The sequence below is a fragment of the Bos taurus genome, chromosome 6 (assembly GCF_002263795.3).
Source record: "Bos taurus isolate L1 Dominette 01449 registration number 42190680 breed Hereford chromosome 6, ARS-UCD2.0, whole genome shotgun sequence".
In the NCBI taxonomy this organism is placed as follows: domain Eukaryota; kingdom Metazoa; phylum Chordata; class Mammalia; order Artiodactyla; family Bovidae; genus Bos; species Bos taurus.
Window position 1 is genome coordinate 59,131,855 of NC_037333.1, and position 22,854 is coordinate 59,154,708.

Here is a 22,854-nt window from a genome sequence, read left to right on the forward strand (position 1 = left end):
AGGACACACTTATTGGAAAGTCTTAATGGAAGTGAACATGCTAAATATATTTAGTGTAATGGACATGAAGAACTTAAGTATATGAAACATTGTATAATTGCATCTGCCAAGAAGTGTGAATACAATAACATACTACATAAAAATATTCCAAGAGTTTTAAAACTAGAGACATAGGTTAGTAATTAAAAATACAGATTAGTTTTATGATGTGTAAGGTAGTTCAGTATGTTTTCTGCATATGTATAATGAGTAATGGTCATATTTTCTTTTCTTTTCTTCCTCTCCTCACAAGGGTCCCTAACAGTTGAGGATTGTGTGGTTCATATAGATCTGAATCTGGCTAAAGTGATTCATGAGAAATGGAAAGAATCTGTAATGGTTGGTAGGCTTCTTTTTATAAAGAGCTCCTTTTGTGTCCATTTTGTCACCTTTGCTCTTCATTATAATCTGTTGTGTTATATCAAAGATTCTATTAAATTTTTAGTTAGAGAATGAATTTTAGCAGTTAACAGATTACTGATATTTTTTCTGTTTCCAGTGTTTTAGATTATATCCAGATTGACCAAACTATATAATAAATGATGGAGCTCAATATGATTGATTTTTTATTTTAGGGAAAAAAATCATAAATAGTTTTTTGTTCTTTAAAGACTTGAAATGCTAATAAGTTTCATTAACAGTTTTTTAAAAATTATAGCATAAGAGCTCTATAAGTGGAAGAGATACATAGATGTAATCTATATTTATCTAGATTTATTAGATTTAGCAAGAATGATTGATAGTTTTATAAGGAGAAATGATTACTGAGGAAAATAACATAAGCTTGTTTTCTAATGCGCCCTTCTTTGCCAATCCCCTATTCTGCCTTTGTGTTTAGGAGCGACAAAGACAAGAAGAGGTATCTTGTGGCAAGTTAATGCAAGGTAAATCACATAGTTTCACTTCTGATGTTCTTATCTTGATGTTGAAACTTGGTGTGTGTGTATGAATTTCAACTCATTTTAAATATACTTCCACAAAATATGTTACCAAAGAATTTTGATTTGTAGGTAAGTTTTAAAAAATTTTAACATTTAATATTGATATAAAATAAAACTTAAAGAAGAAAAAAGTCCTTGTATTATTTAACTTTCAGGTTATAACTGAAAACTAACACAACATTATAGATCAACTATACTTCAGTTGAAAATTTTTTTTTTCAACTACGAGGCTATGAAGCACCTAGGTGTGCTCTAATGCATGTATTCAGAGTGTTTCCTGTTAATGATTTTGTTCTGAATGATAGAAAACTGTTCTGGTTTGAGAGCATAAAATATTCCTGTCTTTGATAGCATCATTGAAATATTACTTTGGCTCTTAAATTTTTATTGATTTTAATATGATTAGAGCATAAAAGCCTGCTTTTTGGGTATATCTACCAAACTGAAAATATTTGATTCCAGAAGATTTCTTAGATGCAGTGTCTTAATTGGTTAGTGCACAGTGGCAGACCTGTTCTAGGTCCTGCTTTTGTGCTTGAGTTTCTCTAGATGCTTCTGCCCACTTCATACCAGGACTCCAGACTGAAGATTATTAGAGTGAAGATTCTTAACTTTAATCCAGACCTGTATTGTAGCTTCAAGAACCAAAGTTATTTGAGAGCTGGAGGTTCCCAAATAGTATCAGTTATTCAGATGATAGTATTAGCTATTTCTTCACTTTCCAGGAGAGCAAAAGTGTATATCAGAATGTGTTGCTCTTAGAAAAGCTGAAATATACGTTGTCTTACTGTTATGAACTTCTTAGAATGTTCAGTTCCTTCTTTTCTTGAATATCAATGTTCAATATTTACTGTGTGCCTCCAGTGGGTTACAGATTTGCAAAAATATTTATCCTTTCAGTTCTTGGAGTGGCCAGGCAGAGATGACCAGCTGCTCTAGCTGGTCACTCCTGGCTGGCTGCAGCTTCCTCTGTTTATCAGTGTATATGTGTGTTACTGTTTTCTCTGTTGAAGGGATATGAAAAAGAGTGGGAAGCATTGGGTTGATTTATAGTGATACTCAGATTGTTGCTCATTTGAAGTATTCCTACATTTATACATATTTCATACTTATTATGTGAAGATATATTTTGAAATTTGCAAACTGTATTATAAGCAAAGAGTTAAAAGTCATGTTTTCTGGATCTGTCTGAGGTATATATTTACATCAGAATAATTGTTAGTTTGTACATTTGTTATTCACGGTCTGACACTATTGATACTGCTTTTGTAGATCCTTCCCTGTTTGGGCATATTGGTCTTGATAATTCAGAACAAAAATCATCTCAGAGAACAGGCAAAAAATTACTGAAGACTTTAGCAGCACCTGAAATGCTACCCTTATTGGATCATTGGAACACTCAAACTAAAAAAGTATCACTCAGAGAAATAATGTCAGAAGAAATTGCCTTACAGGAAAAGCATGATTTGGTATGAGTTAGTATAAATATTAAGCCTTTGTTTCTTACTCTAGTTTGATTATATGTTTAGTTTGTGATTTTCATTTCATTCTACTTTCTGTAGTCTTAGAATCTATTTTAACCTGATTGAAGTTAGTGTTAAAATTGAAAAATGTTTTTAAATGTAGTTTGAAGTTGGAGGTTTTTACTTCTGGAAAATTAGTTGATATTCTATAACAGTAAGCCAGTTATGTTAAATCTGTTGTTTTGGATTTAATTTTGCAGATGTATATTTCTTGTCTATAATTTTATTTCTGTAAATTTTTTCATTCTAGAAAAACATGAAAGAAATATTTCATTTGAAGATAATTTCATTCATAAGTTAGTAATAAGAAATGACTGTTTTGCTATTGAAGAGTTCATATTTGAAGCAAAATTTTTTAGAGAAAAATTTTAGAAACTTTCAAATCTTAAATTAAGTACTCTTCTTTTTCTATCTAACTTTTCAGTAAGACAAGTTCAAACAGATACTTTGCTTTGCTCTGAATTTAATTTTTGTTCTTTTTCAACCTATCTAACTATATGAAGTCGTAAGAGAATTTGGTTTCTTTTGCATTTCTTTTTCTTAACTTTTTTTGGAATTCTGAAAATTAGTATTAGAGAATTTCAAAATCAAAAGGGAAAAGACCTTAGAGATTATTAGTTTAGTTCTCAAGGAAAAAAAATTCTTAGTTGGTGATCTTACAACCTTTTCCCCTCTTTTTCCTACTCATTTGACTGCTCAAAGGAACACCTTTGTATTGGTTGAAATATATATTGATAGAATGGGGGCGTAGAAAGAATGATGGGATTCTTCCACTTTCATATTTATTTTCCCCACTTGTTAATTAAGTTGGAAATATGCTACCGTTACCAACTTTACGTGTTTATATAATCCAAGGAACAGTCTCTTCAGTAGGATCTTATAATTTAGTGTTGTTTCAGATATCCTGTTCAATTTACATATGTAATTAATTGGAGAAATAGATTTTCATAAAAAATAAGGAAAGCCTAGAACTTATACTCAAATGATGTGACACTTTTTGTTGAAATGCTGTTTTCTGCTACTGAAACTTTTCTTTATGGTTCTAACCTACCTTTTTATCTCTTATACCTGGGTTGGGAAGTTCTCCTGGAGAAGGGAAAGGCTACCCACTCCAGTACTCTGGCCTAGAGAATTCCATGGACTGTATAGTCCATGGCGTCGCAAAGAGTCAGACACGACTGAGCAACTTTCACTTCACTTCACTTCACATAATGATGAACAAATAAGTTTCTTTGACTTTTCAACGTAATTTTTTTTTTCTGTCAGTGATTTTTCTTGTCTTTCTGTGAATTTGATAATAGAAGCTATACTCTTTTGATCCTAAAGATATTCCTGCTTAAGTAGAGCCTCAGTAAGAGAATTTCTGGAAAATTTCTCAGTAATTTCTCAGAATTTTCCAAAGGAGAAATACACTTTAAATTCTTTTAAAGCAAAGAATATAAAATAAAAATTAGGCATAATGCATGAAGAAGATAATTAATTGTAAGATGTTGTTGTTCAGTTGCTAAGTCATGTCTGACTCTGCGACTTCGTGAACTGCAGCACACCGAGCTTCCCTGTCCTTCACTATCTCTTGGAATTTGCTCAAACTCTTGTCCATTGAGTCGTTGATGCCATCCAATGATCTCATCCTCTGTCTCCCCTTTGTCCTTCTGCCCTCCATCTTTCCCAGCATCAGGGTCTTTTCCAGTGAGTTGACTCTTTGCGTCAAGTGGCCAAAGTCTTGGAGCTTCAGCTTCAGCATCAGTCCTTCCAATGAGTATTCAGGGTTGATTTCCTTTAGAATTGACTGATTTGATCTCCTTGCTGTTTTCAGTTAATTGATAAGACCTTAATTTGTAGTTTAGAGATACTCTATGACCTGGCAGATTCTAGTAAATCTGATCACTGAGGTTTTTCTAAAAAAAAAATCACTGAATTTTTTAGTAAGATCAGATTATAATGTATATCTTAAAATAAGATGTGAAATATTTAAAATTCTTGAGGTGGCTTGTTTTCCTCACTCTTGTGGTATGTGATATTTTCAGCTTCACCAGTCTTTTTGACTGGTCAGGTTGTCACCTATTGTGATTCTTTTTCTGTTGTTGTTTGATATTATAAATGGCTTAAATATGGCTAGGTTTCAAAACCAATAGCTATTCTAGGACTATCCTAAATTATTGTAATTTCTACATTTTCAGAGACTCTTTGAACTTTTATAGGAAGTTATTTTTTAGACACTGGGACTTTTGGAATAAACAAAAATATTACATAGTTAAATCACAATGTCAACAAATTGTCTTAGAGTTAGAAGTCCCTTTACAAACGATTACTATAATCATTAATTAGAATTAAATTAGCACATATTAGAAAAGCCTGTTTGGTTTGGCAATTTAAACAATCCAAATACGACTTTGAAAAAATAACACTTGGTATTCGCATACAATTCCTTTGGAATAAATATGTTTGTGAAAAAAATTTTTTAATGTGGATTTTTCTGTCAACCTGAATTTGCAACTCATTTGTACATTGTAGTTTCTGCCCATTGAGGAGAATATGTTTTTAAGGACGTTGTTCACAGCATCACACAGTGTCCCTTTTATGAGGACCCATGTGAGAAATTTCTCTCAGGTCTCAGTACCAGAAAAAGCTGTTCTTCTGAGCAGCTGGCTTCTTTTTATTTTGTGGACACTGAGAATCTTTGTTTCTTCCTTTGCTTTGGCCATTGAGAAGCTCAGAACTGAATTTGTGACCCACCTTTAGCAATGGTACAGGATTTTGTAGCATGCATTTATTTATACTAATTTTCTTGCTAGCTTTATCCTATATTCTTACCTTTATTTTCTCTACTCTCTGATTTCTTCATTTATTTATATCCTGTTTATATGTATATACTTCATTCTTTTTATATGTGTAATATATGATTGAATGTGGGCTTCCCTGGTGGCTCAGATGGTAAAAAATCCATTTGCAATGAGGGAGACCTGTGTTCAATCCCTGTGTTGGGACGATCCTCTGGAGGAGGGCATGGCAACCCACTCCAGTATTCTTTCTTGGAGAATCCCATGATGAACAGAGGATCCTTGCGGGCTACAGTCCATAGCGTCGCAAAGAGTTGGACATGACTGAGCGACTCAGCATGTGTGTCATATGTGAGAGTATATATATACACATACACACACATATATGTATATGTGTGATTCTGTGTGTGTATTAATAAGCAGCTTCGAATACTTAGTAAAAAATGGGATATAAATAAACAGTGCAAGAATACTTACATTACTATTTTCAGCCTTTAATCAATGAAGAAAGTCTGTGGTTGCTTTTAAATTATTAGTGTTTTCGCAATGAAATAACCATGGTTTTGGATCAGCATAACTAGTATTGTAAATTCCATCATAAGAATGAGTTTTGTCTTTTTTGTTTGTTTTAGAAAAGGGAGACGCTTATGTTTGAGAAAGATTGTGCCACTAAGCTAAAGGAGAAGCAACTCTTTAAGATATTTCCAGCCATTAACCAAAATTTCCTGGTGGACATTTTCAAGGACCACAAGTGAGTACTAGAAGAATTGTCTGCAGTTTTTGTTGTGATGTGATTGAAAGTGTATGTCATACATTTTAATCTCTTATTTTTATTTTTCTGATAACAAAAATAATATAAGTGTATTATAAACCATTTAAATGCAATAATGTAGAAAGTGAGTTTTTGTCAATTGGTTCATATTCCTCCCCAATTTTTTCTCATGTTCATATACTAAGTATGCACACACATGTGTACCTATTTGTTTTGGTACCTATATATATAGTCACCAAAATAGATTGTGTTTTATATAATATTTTGTAGTTTTGCTGTTATTTTTTCTGTCCATACTTTGTGACAAATACTCTTTTCTTTTTAATGTCTACAGAGTATTCCATAGTACTCTGAAAGTGATTTCTTAAAGTACTATAGTTTGTTTAAACATGCTCTGTTTGCAGGCTTTTTGACTATAAGAAAAGTTGGAAACCATGTTGCACTGAGCAACATTGAACATACATTTTGTGTGCATGGGTGAATATTATAGTAAGCTAGTTTCTGAAAGTGAAATTGCTGGTTCAGAGTAGATACACTAAAAATGTCTATAGCTAATGCCAAATTTCCTTTTATAACGGCTTTCCATATTACTTATATGTACTGATTGTGTAACTTGCCCTGAACATTAAGAATCTTTAATTTTTTGCCAGTCTGGTAGGAAAAATATTTCATTGTTGCTTAAATTTTTATTACTAGTGAGGTTGAGCTTTTCTCCCATTGATTTCTTTTTCTATTAAATTGGTTATTTTTTGCCTGTCTTCTTTTGGCTCTTTGTATTTCTTTCTACATTTATGAGAATTCTTTATATATTATATGTAGTTATCTTTGTTAATATAGATTATAATAAATTTTCTTGATAAAATCTCATTGGTCATAAACATTTTTTAATTCATGTTTTATCAGAAAATTGTTTCCCTTACTGATTCGGAGTTTTAACTCTTTTTGAGAAAATCTGTCCTACCCCAACATTATGGAATTTATTTATTCCATATTTATTCCAGTATTTATTTTTAAATTTGCTTTTTTTTTTTAAAGAAAAATTTTTTATATAATTTTGTTTATTTATTTATTTTTGGCTGTCCTGTGTCTTTGTTGCTGCTCAAGCTTTTCTCTAGTTGTGGCGAACAGGAGCTACTCTCTACTTGTGGCATGCAGGCTTCTCATTGCGGTGGCTACTCTTGTTGCGGAGCACGGGCTTCAGTAGTTGTGATTCTTGGGCTCTAGAGCACAGGCTCAGTAGCTGTGGCACATGGGCTTAGTTCCTCTGAGGCATGTGGGATCCTCCCAGACCAGGGATCGAACCCATGTCTTCTGCATTGGCAGGTGGACTCTTTACCACTGAGCCACCAGGGAAGCCCTTAATTTATTTTTATTAATTTATATATTTGACTGCACCAGGTCTTAGTTGTAGCACACAGGATCTTTGACCATCGTTCAGTATTTTTAATAGTGAAATTTAAAAACTTTACCTAACATTTTTGTGTGTTTAGTATGAAGTAGAGATTTAACTTAATTTTTTTCCAAATGATAAACTGGGTAGATAGATCATCTTTACACACTGATATAAAATATAACCACTAATATTTCTTACATTCTCAAATATACATTTTCTTTTATTGACTCTTTGATTCCATTGAGCCATTTGGTCCTAAATTTTATTTTCAATATTGTAGCGTAATAGTGTGTTTTGATGTTTGCTATGTTAGGAATGCTTCTGGTTTGAGTAATACATAGTTTTGATCTTAATATATTCCTTTAATTTCTATTTTAGCAAGAGTTGTTTTAAATAGGTGCCTTTTTAGACTCTTTGGAGACTCTAATACAGATTTTTTTCTTTAGTTTATTAGTGTATTTCATGTCAATCACCAGTAATTTCTAGAATAAAAATTCTCTCATATTTTTGTTTATTTCTTTTAATGCAATATCAGAATTGATTTCAGGCTTTTTGCAACAGTTGTTAAGTGAGATTAGTCTGTAATTTTCTGTTTCTTTGTTATCTTTGTCAGATTTGGTTTTAGGGTTTTATTTGGTATTTGGCTTAATAAAAGGGCTTTCCTGGTGGCTCAGTGGTAAAGAATCTGCCTGCAATGCAGGAGACGCAGGTTTAGTTCATGGGTCAAGAGGATCCCCTGGAGAAGGAAATGGCAACCCACTTTAGTATTCCTTCTTGGAAAATTCCATGGACAGAGGAATCTAGAGGGATACAGTTCATGGGGTCACAAAGAGTCAGACACGACTGAGCAACTTGCTCTGGAAAATTTAAATAAATTAGTACCTTGAAGGTTCTGGGGTTGTACCTTTTTAGGGAAGTCTTTTAGAACTTTTCACTATCTTTTAAGGGTATTGCTTTATTCAAGTATTTGCCTTTTTTTTTTTTCTGTGAGTCTTTTCTGGTGGTTTGTCTTCTAGAAAACCATTAGTTTTACCTTGATTTTCAGGTTTATTATTGTTAAGTTGTATATAATATTCTGTGGTAATTAAAACTATTGTTTTGTATTTGATCATATCCTTTTTTCCTTTCCTAATATATTTTTTTTCTGTTTTGTTTTTGCTGTTTGTCAGAATGGCCCTTTTAAAGAGCAAGCTCTTGGTTTATTGATCAAAGTCTGTTTTATATTCTCTAATCATTTATTTTTGCTTTTATTTTTGGTAATTGCTTTCTATTTTTGTTGATTCCTTTCTCTTTAAATTTGTTGACATATTTTCAATTCTTTGATTAGTTTGTTTCCTTTCAGTATTTGATAACAAATATATTTAAGGGTATGAATTTTTCTCTATATTATGTTTTTGATATATATGTGTAATATTTTTATTTTGATATATAGTAATTTCATTTTTTTCTGTAAAAATCTAATTCAGTTTGATTTTCTCATTCATCCAAGAGTTTGAAATTTTCTAAATGGATTGATAGTTTGGTGGTGATGGTAGTGGTGGTGATGGTTACTGTTTATTTTGTTTTGTTGTGTTGGAGTATAAGAATGCAGCCTGAAAGAGTCCTGCTTTTGGGAATTTGAAATTTTCTTTCTGGTTTAATACATGATCAGTTATTATAAATATTACATGAAGATGCTTTTGAAAAAGAATATTCTCTGCTGAGTATGCAGAGTTCTAAATATGTCACTTGAATCAAGTTTTTCATGGTATTATTTCAGTCCACAGATTTTCTATTTATTTTTGTTACCTGAGCAGCTGTTTTCTTAGAATTATGTGTTAAAATACCTCAGGCATTGGAGGTTAGGAAGGTTGGTGCTGACATATGGCAGCTCTCTTCAATGGGAACCTAGGGCAAGAAGGTCTGATGTGAAACTACCCAGAGTTGCGGGTCCCAGGCGAGGTTAGAGGACTGAGTACTTACTTTCAGTGCTCAGAATGATTGATCAGTCAGGTGCCAAGGGTAGGTATTATGATATTCAGTGATCCTCCATTTGTCTGCCAACAGCTGGATACTTGTCTCAGCAGTAGTGTCAGCTTCACCCTCATAAGAAGGATTCAGTTCAGTTCAGTTGCTCAGTCGTGTCTGACTCTTTGTGACCCCATGAATCACAGCACACCAGGCCTCTGTGCCCATCAACCAACTCCCGGAGTTTACTCAAACTCATGTCCATCGAGTCAGTGATGCCATCCAGCCATCTCATCCTCTGTCGTCCCCTTCTCCTCCTGCTCCCAATCCCTCCCAGCATCAGGGTCTTTTCCAATGAGTCAACTCTTCATGAGGTTACCAAAGTGTTGGAGTTTCAGCTTTAGCATCATTCCTTCCAAAGAAATCCCAGGGCTGATCTCCTTCAGAATGGACTGGTTGGACCTCCTTGTAGTCCAAGGGACTCTCAACTCCACACCACCAACTGTGGTGTTGGTCTTCTCCAACACCACAGTTCAAAAATATCAATTCTTCGGTGCTCAGCTTTTTTCAGAGTCCAACTCTCACATCCATACATGACCACTGGAAAAACCATAGCCTTGACTAGATGGACCTTTGTTGGCAAAGTAATATCTCTGATTTTTAATATGCTATCTAGGTTGGTCATAACTTTCCTTCCAAGGAGTAAGCATCTTTTAATTTCATGGCTGCAATCACCATCTGTAGTGATTTTGGAGCCCCAAAAAATAAAAAGTCTGACACTGTTTCCACTGTTCCCCCATCTATTTTCCATGAAGTGATGGGACCAGATGCCATGATCTTAGTTTTCTGAATGTTGAGCTTTAAGCCAACTTTTTCACTCTCCTCTTTCACTTTCATCAAGAGGCTCTTTAGTTCCTCTTCACTTTCTGCCATAAGGGTGGTGTCATCTGCATATCTGAGGTTATTGCTATTTCTCCCAGCAATCTTGATTCCAGCTTGTGCTTCTTCCAGCCCAGCGTTTCTCATGATGTACTCTACATATAAGTTAAATGAGCAGGGTGACAATATACAGCCTTGACATACTCCTTTTCCTATTTGGAACCAGTCTGTTGTTCCATGTCCAGTTCTAACTGTTGCTTCCTGACCTGCATATAGGTTTCTCAAGAGACAGGTCAGGTGGTCTGGGATTCCCATCTCTTTCAGAATTTTCCACAGTTTATTGTGATCCACACAGTCAAAGGCTTTGGCATAGTCAATAAAGCAGAGATAGATGTTTTTCTGGAACTCTCTTGCTTTTTCGATGATCCAGCAGATGATGGCAATTTGATCTCTGGTTCCTCTGCCTTTTCTAAAACCAGCTTGAACATCTGGAAGTTTATAGTTCATGTATTGCTGAAGCCTGGCTTGAAGAACGTTCAATTACTTACTGCATTATATGCCTGCAGTGTAATCTTCCAGAGCCATATACTCCTAACAACACCTGGAGACTGGCTTCTAGCCCTAAAAGTGGGCAAACTAGGTGATTTTAAGGACTAGTTAGGATGTGGACAATTTCTGGTAGTTTCTAGCCCCCAAGAAACTCCTATTTGTTGAGTATATGTTAGGCAGTAAGATGGGAGTGCTCAAGTGGAATTGGTAGTCCCAAATGATTCCCCTTCAGGGGTTGCTTTAATAAATTGAAGAATAGCAAAATATCACAGTATTTTGCATAAGTATTGCATTTCAAAAATAGTCCTTTGTGGTCAGCTCTTCATTATCTAGCCTTTGGAAGAGATCAGAGTCATAAAAAGTAATAAGTATAAAATCATTTATAATTTGCTTTGGAAAGAGTTTCTTTAGTTATGGGAACATGAGTGTTTCAGGCTTTTGTCAATTTTTGTAGAATTTCATATTCCACATAGTATAGTATCACCGTGAAAATATGCCTAAATAATGTAGTGGTGGGAGGTAGGATAGTTTTTTACTTTTTCCTTTCTATATTTCTGCTTAGAATTTCTCTGACTGGAACCCCATGGTTTAAGTAAAATGTGAAATTTGACAGAATACAATGTTAGCGTAAAGATCTATTGTCTGTTTTTGATGTATGAAGGAAACTGAAATGTGTGAATTCTAAAGGGGACTAAGTATGTGTGATAAGATGAAAGAAAGAGTTGTGGAAAATCTATCTGGAATAAAATATAAGAATATGAATTAATTTTATTAATATGTTACTTTTGGGTATTCATTTAAAAATTAATTTTTGAGAGCCTCTAACTTTACACTTTCTGTTCATTCTCGAGTCTTGAGATGCACAATGAGCATTTAATTTTGATGTTTAAAACTAAGAAGTGAGCCAATTTTTCCTATTCTAAGATGTTTTAAAGGTTGCCTTTGTTAATGTTTCCACATAACTTTTATTTTAATTCATTGACCTCATATTTGTACTTCAACTCTCTACAGCTATTCATTAGAACACACAGTGCAATTTCTAAATTGTGTTCTTGAAGGAGACCCTGTAAAAACAGTGGTAGCACAAGAATTTGTTCACCAAAATGAGAATATCACTTCTCATACTGCACAGAAGTCTAAGGAGAAAAAGGTATAGTGTCTTAGTTTTTTACAATAATGATAAATAATAGTTATGTATGAAATATAATTGATTTGTTAGATTAATGTTTATTTCTCACCATTTTTTGTAGACTGGAAATTTAACCAATGATAGCATATTTGGCTAATAATATCTGCTCAAAATAATGAATTTATAGCTGATTATGTTTTTTTATTCAGTGTCTTTGTACATGACAAACATTTGAATTTCTGTAACTTTTCTTGTGTAGACTACACATGAAACGTATGAGGTTTAATGGAATAACTATGGAATGCAGTATGATGGGTCTTAGAGTATAACTGTGTCAGACCTGGGTCTCCCTGATTGCAGGCAGAGCCACTTGGGAAGCCCAGAAAGGTTTAGCCATTTGAGGAACTGCCAAGCATTTTCCCCAAATGGTTACATTCTTGTACGTTTCCATCAGCAGTGTATGAGGGTTAGAATTTCTCCGCATCCTCTATGACACTTTGTTATCATCTTGTCTTTTTGATTAAAGCCATCTGAGTAGAAGTGAAGTTGTTTGATGGATACCTGGGATTTATTTTAATCAGGTATGGTAAGACACCAGGTATGGAAATGACATGAAGGAAGAAGTTTATTATAGTTACGGAAGCAGGAGGTATGGCCTACCATCTGTAGCCCCATGAGGAAGCACCAGGGTCAGGGAGACAGAGATGGGGAAATGTGCGCAAGAGCCTTTTTTTGTGGTTTCTATGGGAAAGACTTGGCAAAACAGGGTAATAAGTAGGTTCAGGATTGGCTAGTTTGAATAATTTCAGCAGGCTCTGGGGTGTTCCTAGTTTTTTGGTACCTGGCTTCCGTGATTAGGGTATGTGAATGGTGGCCAGAGAGTGAGAGCCCATAATGGAAATGGTTGTGGATATGGGTTCTAGATTGGATGGTTTGCATGTATAAAGTGTGCCAGCAAGTGAATTATTTCCAATCTCTAGGAATTAGCTAGCCCCAAGGTGGGGGCTTTGTCTCTAGGGATTAGCAAGGCCTCATGTCAAAGCATCAGAATATAAGAAATAAAAGACATAGTTAATACAAAAGTGGTATCTCATTGTGATTTTGATTTGCATTTCCCTGATGGCTGGTGATATTGACCATCTTTTGATGTGCTTATTGGCCATTTGTATTATATCTTCTTTGAAGACATGTCTATTAATATCCATAGCCCATTACAATTAAAAAAAATTTCTTCAGTCGTATGAGTTTTCATATAGTCTACATGCAAGTCCCTTTTCAGACGTATGACTTGCAGACTTTTTCCCATTCCAAGGGTTGTCTTTTCACTTTTTAGCTGATGTACTTTGAAGCACAAAAGTTTAAAAATTGATCACGTGCAATTCACTTCTTTTGTTGCATGTACTTTTGGTGTCATACCTAAGAAACTACTGCCTAATCCAGGGTCACCAAACTTACACCCAAGTTTTCTTATAGTTTTAGTTTTATAGTTTTAAATTCTTTTATAGTTTTAGTGCTTACATTTAGATCTTTGTATATGGTGTGAGATAGGGGTTCAGGTTTATTCTTTTGCATATGGATATTCAGTTATCACAGTACCACTTGTTGCAAAGATTATTTTTCCCACATTGAATTTTCTTAGCACCCTAGTTGGAAATGAATTGACTGTAAATTTTTTACTAGATTCTCAGTTTCATTCCATTGTTCTATATGTCTGTCATTATGCCTGTACCATAGTCTTGACTGCTGTAACTTTGTAGTAAGTTTTGAAATTGAGAAATGTGAGTTTTCAACTATGTTCTTTTTTTCCCCCCAAGATTATTTTGGCTATTCTGGTCCCCTTGCATTTCTGTGTGACTTTTAAGATGAGCTTGTCAGTTTCTGCAAAGAAGCCAGTTGGACTTTTCATGGGGATTGTATTGAATCTGCAGGTCAATTTGAGGTGTATTGCCATCTTAACAATACTGTCTTCCAATTTGTGAATGTGGAAGTATGTTTCAATTTATTTAGTTCCTCTTAAGTTCATTCAACAGTGTGTTGTAGTTTTGAATATAAATTATACATGACTTTTGTTAAATTTATTTCTAGGTGTTTTTTTTTATGCCATTGTAAATGAAATTGTTTTCTTAATTTTATTTTTGGATTGTCCTCTGCAAATAGAAATACAATTGATTTTATATATTAATCTTGTATTAGTTTTAGACTTTTTTTTTTTAACAGTGCTCAATCATCCTGCTTTACTTGTTAATAAGACCACTTATGGATAAACTTGTGTGCTCCTTTTTTTCTTTGACTATTTCACCAGAATTTAGCTGATAGGACTTGGGTAATTTTGGTGTTCATGTGATCTGTTAGTGTGTACATGGAGCAGGAAGTGTGTGGTACCACTGATGGCTGTGTGTGTCATGGATAGGTGTAGTATGTTATCTATTAGTGTGTACACAGAGCAGGAAGTATATGGTACCACTGATGCCTGTGTTCATCATGGATAAGTGTAGTATGTTACAAGATTCAAAGAGTACAAGATAATGGTGAGACCTTCAGTGCCAGACTGGGAATAAAGACTACTTTTTCTCCTGATAATAGAGCAAGGCACTCTTGGTCATTACGGCAGTAGAGGAAGTGATTGGGAAGTGTGCTTGCTGAAAGTGGGAGATGGTTAGAAGATGTTGGAATCAAGAAAGAGTTTGTGAATTGTGTACACGTTGGCCAAAACATAAATTTGAATAAGTTATACTGGAGATAAGATATACTTAGTCTTTCTCAAAAAAATGTAGGCAGATGTCACAACACTGATAAAAATATTGTTAAGATTTGTGAGCAGAATAGTCTGTCTTTGATATCCCAGGACCTTAAAGGACCAGAGATATTAAAAGAGAGTATCATGATACCAGTAACATTTTGGTTTCCTGGTTTTGTTCCAGAAACTAACACTTATTTAAAACTGTGTTTTGTTAATACTAGTACCTTTTCCCTTTAGTTGTTAATGAAATTTGCAAGTTTGTTACCTTTGGAAATGGTTTTAATATTACAGTACATCATGCTTTCAAGAGAATGCTGCTGCTGCTGCTGCTAAGTCGCTGCAGTCGTGTCCGACTCTGTGCGACCCCATAGACGGCAGCCCACCAGGCTCCCCCATCCCTGGGATTCTCCAGGCAAGAACACTGGAGTGGGTTGCCATTTCCTTCTCCAGTGCATGAAAGTGAAAAGTGAAAGTGAAGTCGCTCAGTCGTGCCCGACTCTTCGAGACCCCATGGACTGCAGCCCACCAGGCTTGTGAATTCTTAGGAAGCATGTATTTCACTTGGCCCTAGTTAGTGAAGTTATAGTAAACCATATCATTATGAAAGGGATATAAAAATAAATTTTGGTTTTATTTTAAAATGAGAGTAGCTCTCATTATATACTTCTTTTTTCCTTTCTTTTTTTGGGCCTTGCCACGTGGCTTGTGGGATGTTAGTTCCATGAACAGGGATCAAACCCAGGCCTAGGCAGTGAAGGCACAGAATCCTAACTGTTGGACAGACTGGGAATTCCCTGTCTTTTTTCTTTTTTAAAAATAAGAAATGAAGGTTCTCTTCCCAGAGAACCAAATGTGATTTGCATTTTTTAGTATAAATACCAATAGAGACTTTTAAGGCAAATATTTATGTTTGTTGTATTAGGCACTATGGCTTTTCAAAGGTCATAAAAAGTGTTTTCTTTTTTTTAATCCCTTCTCTGCAAAATATTTGGTTTTATCCAGGATACAAGCTATACACTCATAGACTATTTAAACATTAGTATGAAATAGTTAAACAGTAGTATGATTATTAGTGAGCATGACATAAGGATGTAGGACCTATGAATATTCTTAGGTAAAGGAGAGTCATGCGTATTGGTTGCAAAAATAAAAATGTATTTACAGATTTTTGACTCTAGTAATGAGTTAGGAATGTGGTGATACATTTATGTTATTCTTTTTTATTTGGTTTAGTGTTGAGGCTAATTTGCATAATTATTTTCATGATCTCATGTTTTAAATTAGAGTTATTTAGTTTAGTTTCTTTAAGTTTCCATATGGGTAACAGCTACTTGATCATATTCCAGAAAGCTCAAAAAGTCAACACTACCATAGTGGCTAGTTGGTTGAATTGATTGAAAACTGCCCTATAAACCTCCTTACGATTTTTACCGACTATCAGGCATGGTCACTCCGTATGCTCTTCTGTTTTCAAAAGAATATTATTCAATTATTTTATTACTGTTTTTTTTAAAATATAAATTGAAATATGCCATTACTTCCTTCAGTGATTGGACTGACCCTATGAATGGGTTTGCAAACTAAAATTTGGAAACTATTGCATTAGATAAATGAATGTTATTCTTTGGATATTTTAAATTCTCTCTTTTGGCTTGATTTTTTTATTTCCATAGTTTTAGAGAACTTTTTAACATCTCCTTAGATAAGAGTGGTTAAAATGGTACGAAAAAGTTAATGATGGTTGACAAGTGCATGACTTACTAGGAAGACAGTAGGGAAATATTGTCTGTTTTTTTAAGAAGAAAGATAAAAATTAGTAGAGCCCAGTTTTCATGTACAGATTTTGAAGGTAAAGATTATGTGTTCTTTTCTTTGGGTTCTTCTTATTGTGTAACACCTTATAGGCAAAGAAATTGAAAGAGACTGAAGATATACCAAGTGAACCATCTTTCCAGGACTTTGAGTACCCCGAGTATGATGACTACAGGGCAGAGGCTTTCTTGCACCAGCAGAAGAGGATGGAATGCTACAGCAAGGCAAAAGAAGCTTATCGGATGGGGAAGAAAAATGTTGCCACATTTTATGCCCAGCAGGTAAGGAGGAAAGCCAGTTCTTTTTTTCTTTGTCATCTATGATGTCTGAATAATCTTGAAGGAGATAATACTCATACGGTGACTAGATGAAGTTATTCTGGGGAATGTAGATTATATTCTGTAAGTGATGTAAAGTAGCCTGTTCCGTAAGAACTGTATGGTCTGAGAATTCCAACAGTCCCTAATCTCTTTTAGGTTGGGTTCTCTCATTCAGTACTACTTCTAAACACTTACAAGTTTTATGGAGGAAACACAGCAGAATGTTAGTATTGACCTTCCCAGGTGGGATTACAGAGGACTTGTGCTTTCTATCATGCTTGAATTTTTAGTTAGGTATCACTTTTCATAGTCAGAAAAAGAAATTTACATTAATATCTTTCAGGGAAATAGAATTTCTACCTAGGCTCATTTGGCATGCATGTGCTCTGTCACTTCAGTCATGTCCAATTCATTGTGACCCCATTCGGCATATTATTAAAGAAACCTGGTTGATTGACTTTTTGTTTTCTTGTGGTTCCACGTAGCTTACTTTTTTATGACTGAGCAGAAAAAGTATCAAACTGGTATTATCTAGTGAACAACAATAGCAGACCTTAAGGGATGGCTTCAGGGGTAACTCCAAGTTGTTAAGAGGGTTGAGACTCAGGATTATCAAAAGGTAAACCACTGGATTCCTTCTTGAGATGGATGTTGTTTATTTGTATCCCTCTTCTATGATTTTTGGATCAGAGGATGTGTTAGAAATGATGATCCAGTAGTTTAAGAACTATGTTATTAGTTCACTGAAATCCACCTAAATTTTTGGTGTGTTTTTGCATATTACCCCGTTGCATAAAAAATTTTAGATTAATTTTTCCATTTTTTTTGTTCTTCTTTTTACTAGGGGCACTATTTGTTTTCTGATTGCCTACTAAGTAGCAGATATGAAAAGTGATCACTGGTGATATGTTTATATTTAAAGGGTAGTCTCCATGAGCAGAAGATGAAAGAAGCTAATCACCTTGCTGCCGTGGAGATATTTGAGAAAGTCAATGCCTCCCTACTGCCGCAGAATGTTCTAGACCTCCATGGGCTGCATGTGGATGAGGCTATAGAACATTTGACAACAGTTTTACAGCAGAAAACTGAAGGTAAGACTGTAGTCATGACACATTTTCAATAGAAAGTATGTCTTTGTTTGTATTGATATAACTTGCAAATTCAAGGGAGTCTGAATGTGCAGGCTAAGGATATGTGTGTCACACTGATAGATGTTTGTATTAGACTCATTCTTCAAGAAAACCTTGGGAAAGAATTCTAACTGCCTTGGCCATTAACATTTTTATTTTCCTGCTTCAGTCATGTTTGTATTCCTTTGTTTTACTGGGCATGTATATATATCAAACCAACTGTTGGGCCTCAAAGGCAGGGCATGATATAATCTGAGAATTCTCTGGGTCTTTCAGGAATATTACACATCTTTGTTCGTAGACATTTACTAGAGCTATTAGATACTTATTAGATGTCAGTTGCTCAACAGATATTTAATAAAATACAGAAGTAAATAAGGTGATAGGATTTTTATAGAATTATCATAAATTCAGGATTTCTGAGTGTTTGCATTATAATGGTGTGTCTTTCTCCCTTTCTGCTTGTATTTAGTCTTTGCAGGTCAATAGGAAAGCTACTGCCTGCCTCTTAAAATCATATTATGTATATTATATACATTAAAGTATCTTGTTGGTTTATCATCTTGTTTCCTTTTCATCACCAGATGGTAGCACTTAGGAGAATTCAATCTTTGTAGTACCCAGACTAATAGTAGGGAATCATCTAATACTAGGGAATCATCTCCTTTTACCACTGCTAGGGTATTTTGAATTCTCAACTTGACTTTCTTTTTATCTTCCATTTTATTGTGGAGACATAAAATCCATGCCTCAGTTATTCCTTGTGGTTCCATCATACTGCTTTGTCATTGATAGCTGTATTCCAGTTAATTAGTTTTGTATATATTTTAGAAAGTTGTATACTATATAAGTTTATCAGTTCAACACATATCAGTTATATTATTAAATACTTGATTAAATATAATTGATATAAAAGGTTGAGAATTCATCTTTTTATCATGCAAACCATGTTCAAAAGGTTCCAGAATAAAATAAGAACACCTCTGTACCCATGAGTATAAAGTAACAAGTGGTAACATTTTACTGTATGTGCTTCTTTTTTTTTTTTTCTCTTACCTTCCTGGTGGAAATCAACACCCTTCAGTTTGCATTCATCATCAGTCTATTTGTAGTATTCCTTTTGTGAGTTTAAAAAAATGAACATACATGGTATGTTCTGATATCACACTGTATCATCAGCCAAGTTCCTTATTTTCACACAATCTAGTTTTCAGGATCTACTCATCTTAATGGATTGGTTTTTTTTAAATTATAACTGCTGTATAGTATTATGTGACCATGTCATAATGTGCCCATCTGTCTATTGATGGGCATTTTTATTTTGCATATCAACATATATGTCTACTCTTATCACTATCTTTTTTCCCTAGCTTTTTATATTGAAAAATTTAAAACTCACAGAGAAGTTGAATGAATTGTAGACTGACCAGTCATCAACATTTGGCCACATTTGTTTCTCTCTCTCAAATTGCTTTCTGCTGAACCATTTGAGAATAAGTTTTAAACATTGTGGTGCTTTGTTTTTGAACACCTCAGCATGTTTTATCACTTGAGGACAAATTCATTTTCCTACATAATCACAATACATTATCACTTTTAAGGCATTTAACATTGTTAACAAAGTGTTGTCTAATATACAGGCCATACTTAGTGTTTTCTAGTTGTATGGAAAGGTCTTGGAAAGGTCTTATGAGCTGTACCCTCAATCCAGGATCCAGTCATGCATCACATGTTCCAGTTGATGGTCCCAAGTCAGTAGCCTCCTGTGATAATAGAGTGGTTCCTTTGTCTAATTTTTGTTTTCCATGTCATTGACATTTTTAAAGATTCCAAGTCAGTCGTTTGGTAGATTGTCGAACAATTTTAATTTGTCTGATTGTTTCTTCACGGCTAGATTCAGTTTAAAATTTTCTTGGTAAAAATGCTGCATAGGTGATGTTAGGTTATCCTTGGTGAACTCATTATAAGACACATATGGTCAGTTTTCCTTATTGGTGGTGTTAAGTTTGATTTCTTAGCTGAGATATGGAACTCTATCATATCAGATTTTGCTTTGTAAATGTACCTTTTCTCCCTTTGTAATCAGTTAGTAAATTTTGGTGATTGATTCTTTGTGACTGTGTGAATAACTGTTTTCATACAGCTGTTCTCATTTTCCCTTACGATTTTAGCATCCATTTATGATCCTTGTCTGAATCAGTTATTTTATTGGTGGTTCCATCAGTTCAGTTCAGTCACTCAGTCGTGTCTGACTCTTTGCGACCCTATGAACCGCAGCACACCAGGCCTCCCTGTCCATCACCAGCTCCCGGAGTCCACCCAAACCTGTGTGCATCGAGTCGGTGATGCCATCCAACCATCTCATCCTCTGTCGTCCCCTTCTCCTCCTGCCCTCAATCTTTCCCAGCGTCAGGGTCTTTTCAAATGAGTCAGCTCTTCGCATAAGGTGGCCAAAGTATTACAGTTTCAGCTTCAACATCAGTCCCTCCAATGAACACCTAGGACTAATCTCCTTTAGGATGGACTTGTTGGATCTCCTTGCAGTCCAAGGGACTCTCAAGAGTCTTCTCCAATACCACAGTTCAAAAGCATCAATTCTTCTTTATAAAGAAGCTCAACCTTCTTTATAGTCCAACTCTCACATCCATATATGACCACTGGAAAAACCATAGTCTTGACTAGACGGACCTTTGTTGGCAAAGTAATGTCTCTGCTTCTTAATATGCTGTCAAGGTTGGTCATAACTTTCCTTCTAAGGAGCAAGCGTCTTTTAATTTCATGGCTGCAATTACCATCTGCAGTGATTTTAGAGCTCAGAAAAATAAAGTCAGCCACTGTGTCCACTGTTTTTCCATCGATTTGCCCTGAAGTGATGGGAACAGATGCTATGATCTTAGTTTTCTGAATGTTGAGCTTTAAGCCAACTTTTTCACTCTTCTCTTTCACTTTCATCAAGAGGCTTTTTAGTTCTTCTTCACTTTCTGCCATAAGGGTGGTGTCATCTGCATATCTGAGGTTATTGCTGTTTCTCCCAGCAATCTTGATTCCAGCTTGTGCTTCTTCCAGCCCAGCGTTTCTCATGATGTACTCTGCATATAAGTTAAATAAACAGGGTGACAATATACAGCCTTGACGTACTTCTTTTCCTATTTGGAACCAGTCTGTTGTTCCATGTCCAGTTCTAACTGTTGCTTCCTGACCTGCATACAGGTTTCTCAAGAGACAGGTTAGGTGGTCTGGTATTCCCATCTCTTTCAGAATTTTCCACAGTTTATTGTGATCCACACAGTCAAAGGCTTTGGCATAGTCAGTAAAGCAGAGATAGATGTTTTTCTGGAACTCTCTTGCTTTTTCGATGATCCATCAGATGTTGGCAATTTGATCTCTGGTTCCTCTGCCTTCTAAAACCAACTTGAACACCTGGAAGTTTGTGGTTCATATATTGCTGTAGCCTGGCTTGGAGAATTTTGAGCATTACTTTACTAGCTTGTGAGATGAGTGCAATTGTGTGGTAGTTTGAGCATTCTTTGGCATTGCCTTTCTTTGAGATTGAAATGAAAACTGACCTTTTCCAGTCTTGTGGCCACTGCTGAGTTTTCCAAATGTGCTGGCATATTGTGTGCAGCACTTTCCCAGCATCATCTTTCAGGATTTGAAATAGCTCAACTGGAATTCCATCACCTCCACTAGCTTTGTTCATAGTGATGCTTCCTAAGGCCCACTTGACTTTACATTCCAGTATGTCTGGTCAGTGATCACACCATCGTGATTATCTCGGTCATGAAAATCCTTTTTGTACAGTTCTTCTGTGTTATCTTGGTGGTTCCATAATGGTGTTTTAAAATTTGTATTCCTTCTGTGTTTATTAGCAGACATTCTTTGATAGAGTAGAGGATTTACCTCCCCCACTTGTTTTTTAAATATAATTTTGAAAATCTTGGAGAAAATCTAGAAAACAGCAACAAAGATTAGAAAAGAAAATTTAAGAGCAGCTTAAATACATTATTTAATCTGGAGAAAAGAAAAATTCCTATATAGAAGTATTAAAAGGGAATATTTTGTTTATAGAGGATGAATACATCATTTACTCAATAAAAACTTGATGATCTTCTATATTCTTGACATCAAACATAAAGCAGTGAAAAAGACATACAATTCCCATCTTTATGGAGTTTGCCATCTAGCCTGGAAAATCCCATGGACAGAGGAGCCTGGTAGGCTGCAGTCCATGGGGTCTCGAAGAGTCGGGCACGACTGAGCGACTTCACTTTCACTTTTCACTTTCATGCACTGGAGAAGGAAATGGCAACCCACTCCAGTGTTCTTGCCTGGAGAATCCCAGGGATGGTGGAGCCTGATGGGCTGCCCTCTATCGGGTCGCACAGAGTCGGACAGGACTGAAGTGACTTGGCAGCAGCAGCAGCAACAGAATAGATGATAGTGAATGACTAGTTACATAATTAGCACTGTGATAAGGTTACCATGTTTCATTTAGCATAAATCCCCACATCCCTACTTAGTTGTTTCTGCTCTGCATCTTCATCCTTGTCTTGTGTTTTGCTTCTCTTCCATTTCTTTATGTTTATCTACGTTACTGCTTGTTGACTTTCAGACTAAATTAGGCTGCCTATTAAAAACTTCTGCTAGTACTCGTGTGTATCACAGTATTTATAAAAAGCTTCTTATATAGGTGACTTTTTGCATGGGGGCTGTGCTGAGTCTTCATAGTGCATGCGAGCTTTCTCTAGTTGCCGCGAGTAGGGGCTACTCTTCATTGTGGTGTACAGGCTTCTCATTGTCTTCTTATTGAAGTGGCTTCTCTTCTCATGGGGCACAGGCTCTAGGTGTGCAGACTTTAGTAGTTGTGATGCACGGGCTTAGTTGCTCCATGGCATGTGGG

The 22,854-nt window shown here is 35.1% G+C and overlaps 1 protein-coding gene across 4 annotated transcripts in view; it reads left to right on the forward strand.

Moving 5' to 3' along the window:
• Positions 1-22,854, forward strand: part of N4BP2 (NEDD4 binding protein 2) — a 55,855-nt gene that overhangs the window by 25,000 nt on the left and 8,001 nt on the right. For 3 of the 4 annotated variants that reach the window (XM_024993547.2, XM_024993549.2, XM_005207906.5), the window contains exons 9-15: positions 293-378; positions 878-923; positions 2,253-2,449; positions 5,916-6,034; positions 11,835-11,973; positions 16,597-16,785; positions 17,747-17,915. In XM_024993547.2, the coding sequence (XP_024849315.1) occupies positions 293-378; positions 878-923; positions 2,253-2,449; positions 5,916-6,034; positions 11,835-11,973; positions 16,597-16,785; positions 17,747-17,915 (945 nt within the window). The other variant, XM_059887748.1, reaches the window with a different exon arrangement.